Below are 6,000 nucleotides of genomic sequence, written 5' to 3' on the forward strand. Positions count from 1 at the left end.
ATATAACTATTTCCATAATTTTATCAGTTGCTACACAATGTCTTTGGATTCATAGGCAACAGAAGATATATTAAGCATAATATATGGAAGATATATTATCATCCCATCTAATTCCGGCAGAAGATCAAGAAAATAGAGGGATCACTTTTTGCCAGCACTGCATCCTGTCCTATTCAGACTCACACTGGCCACATCTCATATGGAGCTCTGGATTTATTAGAGAAATTGAACAGGAGACAGGTGCCTTTAAATCATCTGATGGCTAACTATATGCAGAGGCACAACAGCAGTTTGTTCTCTGCGCTGTGGTGTGCCGGGCATGCTGCAAAATGGAAGGAGAGCATGTGGCCTCCTCTTTGAAGAGCTCACCAAAACAATATCAGCTTCTAATGGTTGTTCAGATTCTTTCAAAATACAAATTTCAACATGTAGTTCAGTAATACAGAACAGAGAAGCCCCTATATATTTACCAGATTGATTCATACACAGAACTAGTACAAATCTTAAAGACATACAGAATTTTGTGTTAGCTCTCAGTCATTATCCACTGCTTGCTGATAGGAATTGACTTAATGGATTGCAATGACAGAAGTCCATCAACAGAAACTTATTTCTTGGGAAAGTCAGACAGTTTTTCATGTAAGTGATTGAAATCAATTTTAAGTCCTTTATACATGCACTATTTACCTATTCTTCTGAAGGAATGCTGGGTTTACTAATTGCTAACTGTTAAGACATACTGTTTTGTGACCAGTTCTTCCTGTGTGCTAAAGTTAGGACTTCATTTTGTTAATGTGGAGGTTATATTGAACCAACTTACATGTGCAAATTTTATTAATTTATTCAGGCTTCTCATATTTACATTTTTATTCTGTCATCAGGACTATTTCATCTAAAGATTTATTACTTTTTATTTGTGATTTTCATCAATCAAGCTCTACTTTTAAGAACATTCTAATTCAGTTTAAACACACATAGTTGCTTTCTGTGGTGTTTCATCAGTTATGCAAAACTACCCCAAATGAACAGGATATCTAAGGAAAAGAAAAACCTTGGTCTCTGAAAAAGAAATATTATCTTTAGATAGTTAATTAAAGTGACTATCTCTGGCTACTGTTACCTTTAATAGTCTAGAATTATTAGATTCAGACTCACATTGAAGTTTTTTTCCTCTATGTTTTAGGCTTTAAATTCCAATCAAAGTTTTCCTTATCACCTCTTCCAATTTAATATTTAATTTAAATCAGTTTACTTTTTAAAGTGAAAAATACATGCAATTTAAAACTATGCTTGGGGAAGAATTCTTATGGTGACATTTCTCTACCTGTTATAAATGGGATTTTTTTATTATTTAAGTGCCAACAGTGTGCTCTATGCTGTACAAGCCAAGAAGCCTAGACAGTCCCTTCAAAACGAATACGCTTTTTGAACAGAACGGGATGCTCATGTACCTCCTTGCAGTGTGGCCACAGCTGATGTACTCAAAAGCAGCTTCCTGGCATTCTGTGCCGGAGATGCCAGTGCTCATTTCCAGACCATGGGAGAAGGACACAATAAGATGGCGGAAATCAATTGTCAAGACAAAATTCTCCTCATGGGAGGTGACGGAGGAAGGTGACTAAACACTCCCTGACACTGATTCTGCTGCACATGAAAAAAAACAGTGGTAGTTGTGGAACAAGACTGCACTGCATGATCACTGTTCTAAAAACAGGAGGAAGGAGGGAGGGGAGAGAGATCTTTCTTTATGTTCTTCACACTGAACTTGTTTGTTCGAGAAAAGAAGAAGTGAAGCAAAAAAACCCCATGCATGTCTGATGTTGATGCCTAATGCACTGGAGAAATTGCTCAAAAGCAGTGCAGCCCTGAAGTGAAGCATGCTTTCCTCCTATTGTGAAGCCTAAGAATATTTGCAGTATCTGTATTCCTGCGCGCACACACACACACACACACAGAGACACACATATAGGCATTTGTCTAGATAGTTGCACAGACTGAAAGCGCTTCCTACTTCACCATTCACTGAAAGTATAAATGAAACACAAAAAAAAAAAGACACTAAAGCTAGCACCTTGAGTATAACCACCAGGACACTCCACATGTTCATGCAGTACAAATCTTCTGTGTAATTATCACCTCATGTTTTGGGATTCAGACACATTTAAATAACCTATGACCTGAGCTTTCACTATCAACAAACAACATCTTGTCCATTTTAGACTGAAAGCTTTAGCTACAAAACATGGGTTTGGGACAATACTGTTAAGGTGGCCGGGCTGTGGCACTTGCGCAGGGTCTCTGCTTTGTGAGTGAGCTGTGGGGCAGCTTTCCCCTGCACCTGGAGTCAAGCCCTTCTGCCCTCATACCATGTCACTTCTTGGTTTTACAAAGACAGCTACGTATCTGATGGATTATATAAATCAGGTCATATTCCAGTTGACCCATGGACATACAGTAAAGATTATAATTAAATATAACTCCTGCCTAAGATTGTTTAGAAAACCTGTGCTGACTTCTCTAACAATGTTCCAGAGAGAGCCAAGGCAGTTACCTGAGTAAACACTTTGTCTTTCTGTCCTCTTCATCCCACGTGTATCTGAACTGGTTTGTCGATTACACTTGCTTGCAAAAGGGCACCAGAGCAGCAGGGCAGGGATCAGAAAAGTATATGCTGGATTATAAGTATTGTTCTTTCTCTGTCTTTCTTCTAGGTCAAAGTAAACATGGGGACTATTCAAGGTGGGCTAGAGGACCTGTTCAAAAATCTCTTTCAGGATGGCCTCCTGGTTCTTCAAAGAGAAAAGAAATTCAATTTTTGTGCTAAAAATATTGTATAAAAGCTGATTGAACAGTGAGACAGAAAACAACAGAGACCTGCAGCCTCTCTTTCTAACAGGTACTAAAGGAGACGCCCCAGAACCCCTCCTTGAACCTCCTGCCTCTCAGCACCAGAGGGACACAGCAGAGGCATTGGTGCCACCTTTTGTCCCTTTTTTCCCTTGGCCACCGCCAGCACGGCCCATCTGGATTAAGACATGAACCCAGCCCACTCAGTGCTGTGGGAGCCTCCTCCACACTCCAGGCCACGCTGAGTCTCCTCAGTCAACAACACTGAAACACCAGGATGACCTTGCAGCAGAAGTCAATAGACAGCGCATTGTTTGCCCTGAAGGCTGTACAGTTCATACTTGCCTTAACCCAACTGCGTTGCACATTAGAGAAACTACGTGCAAGCTTTCTGAAGTTAACATGCTGCTGTTAATTCTGAACGATTTCTAAGTCAGTGGTTTTCTTCTGTTTGGTTTTGCTTTGTTTTCATGTCAGGGAATAAGGCTCTGTTGCTCCATGGCTCCAGAGCAACCAAGTAGAAAACTGCCAGCTGTCTGATAAGTGCTTTACTTTTGGGGCTCCACAGTGGTCAAGAAATAGTTTATAATGATTAAAAAGAAAAATAAATAAAGAAATAACTGAGAACCTTTTGGGGGTCAAGATGGGGAAAGGGGTAACAGAAACTAATAATTGAACCTACTGGAAATAAGCAGCAGAAACAGTGCTTCTTAATCCCACTGGTTTTATTTATCGCACTGTAGGTGCTTTTATAGCTATCTCTAAACATCTTTTACTAACTACAGAGACATCTGCAGATTTCTATGAACAAAGGCCAACTGAATATATGTACTAGCTATGTTTACTCTTTTATATCTGATTTCAACTAAAAATTCTCTGTAAGTGAGCTTTTTTTTTTCTAATTGCACCATAAGGGATCCACATATTTTATTTCTTGATTTTGGTTGGAGAGGGCAGGGAGGGATTAGTTGAGTTGAAGAAATACTGAAGATCTTTTTGTGGTATATTTGGGGGATCTGTCGTGTGTTAGAACGTGTATTTTATCTTCCTGTATTATTGTGGCTGAAAAAAACCCTCTGTGCTGTTACGTAGTTGGCAACAAGATGCCTTTGGGAATTTTGCTAGTAGGTCAATGTGTATATGAAATACTCTGAACTCCTAGGAACATATGTTTTATTCTACATCTGATCTGTATTTTCAAGAACGTAGATGGCTTTCACTAGGAAAACCCAATATTTTGCTCAGGTTTTTCAGAAACTTGGATTGTCATTGTTTCTTTGCTCAGACCTTGCATAGACAAACGCACGCACCTACCACACATGAGGTGACCACGTAGCTTTTGAGGGCAAGAGGGAAGGTCAGCGCTTGGAAATGCTCAAGGCACCCCTGAGCAAGTCCCTTTTCCCTGCTGGCCAAACCCTTGCTCCAGCGGCCTCACACCACTCACCCATCCCTGTACAAGCCAGTGCCCTTTGCTGTGTCTGCATGGATGTACAGTGTCACAAGCAGCAACTCTGGACAATGACAGAGGAACAGGCATTCACCAGTGAAAACAAGATACGGGACATGTTCAGGAACTATACCTACATTGATTCAGTGAGATTTATATAGATATAGATAGATATATATATATGTAAGTGTGTGGAGGTGTGTGTATGTCTATGTATATAAAATACACAGGACTAACTATTTTGGGGGCTGCATCACCCAGGAAGATTCTGATGCAGTGGACCAAGGGTTCCCATCTCAGATACTGCTGGGAATTTCATGCATGAAACATGAATGTCCCCTAGGCCTGATCCTGTAAGGCATTCATTGCTGATTTGGATCTCAAATTTAAATTTTCATACTTGAGTATCTGAAAATATGAGTTCCTACTGGGTAGAGATGCTTTTCACCCCCTGGAAACCCCATGCAACTTCCAAGTGACAGGCTGAAATTTCCCATAACTTGCAAAACTATAAAAGTTTCTACTTTTCTGTAGTCTTAAATATAGCAGATGTACAGTATAAAACACAATGAAGAGGTTTAAATGGGATGAAAATGTCATAACAGGTTATTTTATCTTTCCCTGTATACCAGTTAATCAAAATGATATTTCTATAAAAATCATTTTTTAACATGAAAAGAAACCAGTTTAGGCACCTAAGCAGCAATCCAATTTTCAGAAGATAATTTTTCATACCTTTCAGTGATTTCCCATGGAACAGCGGCTACTGGTAGTTAGCAATTTTAGAAGTCAGACGATTTAATGAAGTGTCTACACGTAGCTTATAGGCCTGATTTTAAATTAGAAAATTTTCGCCTTAATTTCTCTGTGTCTTAGTCTTCCCATCCATAATACGGGAATAATATGTGCCTCACAGGCTTTTTGTGAGGTCTGAATTGTTAATGTTTGTAAAATGCTTAGGAAATAGGAAGCACATCTAACTACTATGGATTGCAATATAAATGTGTATTCATATATTACATATAGAGTAGATACACACACTCACATACACACAGTATATATATATATATATATACACACATACATACCTATATGAAGTTGTTATTCATAACCTTGCTTAAGTTGCAGTTAGAGCACCACCATTAAAAACGTTAGGACTGTTGACTACTCAACTAAATGATTAGTGGACAGATCTCTTCTGGAAGCAGTTTAGAGCACAGTAATGTGAGAATATCTGGATGGCATTTTTGATTTGTACAGCTGTATCCTCCTCAAAATCCAGTAAAGAATGTTATTTTTCTAGGCTGGGCTTTTGTTATAAACTAAAATATTCAGAAGGCAAGAGATACAATCCAAATGTGTCTTTTTTTCCTTTCTTTTTGGCATTTGTTAATTCTGAATGTATTTTTAACAAAAGTGATTTTTTTGACTTACTAGTGTAATTTGCATTTTAAAAAAAATAAATGGAAAAATATAGGTTTCCAAGCTATTCATGGCCCCCTGCTGCTATTCAGAACTTACAGGAAACTCAGAATTACTCTTCCCAGCTGAGCAACAATGCAGGATAAAGAATCCTATTACATTTACATGATGACAATCCTGATCTGTGCAGTGCATGGATGTGACAGCCCTGAATAGAAATTGCCGGGTCATGACACCATTTTAACGCTGTCATATGTACCAGGTATTTTCATTATCACTGA

General features: G+C 38.7%; 1 protein-coding gene across 2 annotated transcripts in view; it reads left to right on the forward strand.

Moving 5' to 3' along the window:
• NKAIN2 (sodium/potassium transporting ATPase interacting 2) overlaps positions 1-5,786 on the forward strand; it is a 511,787-nt gene extending 506,001 nt beyond the window's left edge. The window contains exons 7-8 of one of the 2 annotated variants that reach the window (XM_063151102.1): positions 1,357-1,614; positions 2,712-5,786. In XM_063151102.1, the coding sequence (XP_063007172.1) occupies positions 1,357-1,429 (73 nt within the window). In that variant the 3' untranslated portion in view covers positions 1,430-1,614; positions 2,712-5,786. The remainder of the gene's footprint in view (positions 1-1,356; positions 1,615-2,711) is intronic. The other variant, XM_063151103.1, reaches the window with a different exon arrangement.
• Positions 5,787-6,000: the final 214 nt, after the last annotated feature.

The sequence above is a fragment of the Melospiza melodia genome, chromosome 3 (genome assembly GCF_035770615.1).
Source record: "Melospiza melodia melodia isolate bMelMel2 chromosome 3, bMelMel2.pri, whole genome shotgun sequence".
In the NCBI taxonomy this organism is placed as follows: domain Eukaryota; kingdom Metazoa; phylum Chordata; class Aves; order Passeriformes; family Passerellidae; genus Melospiza; species Melospiza melodia.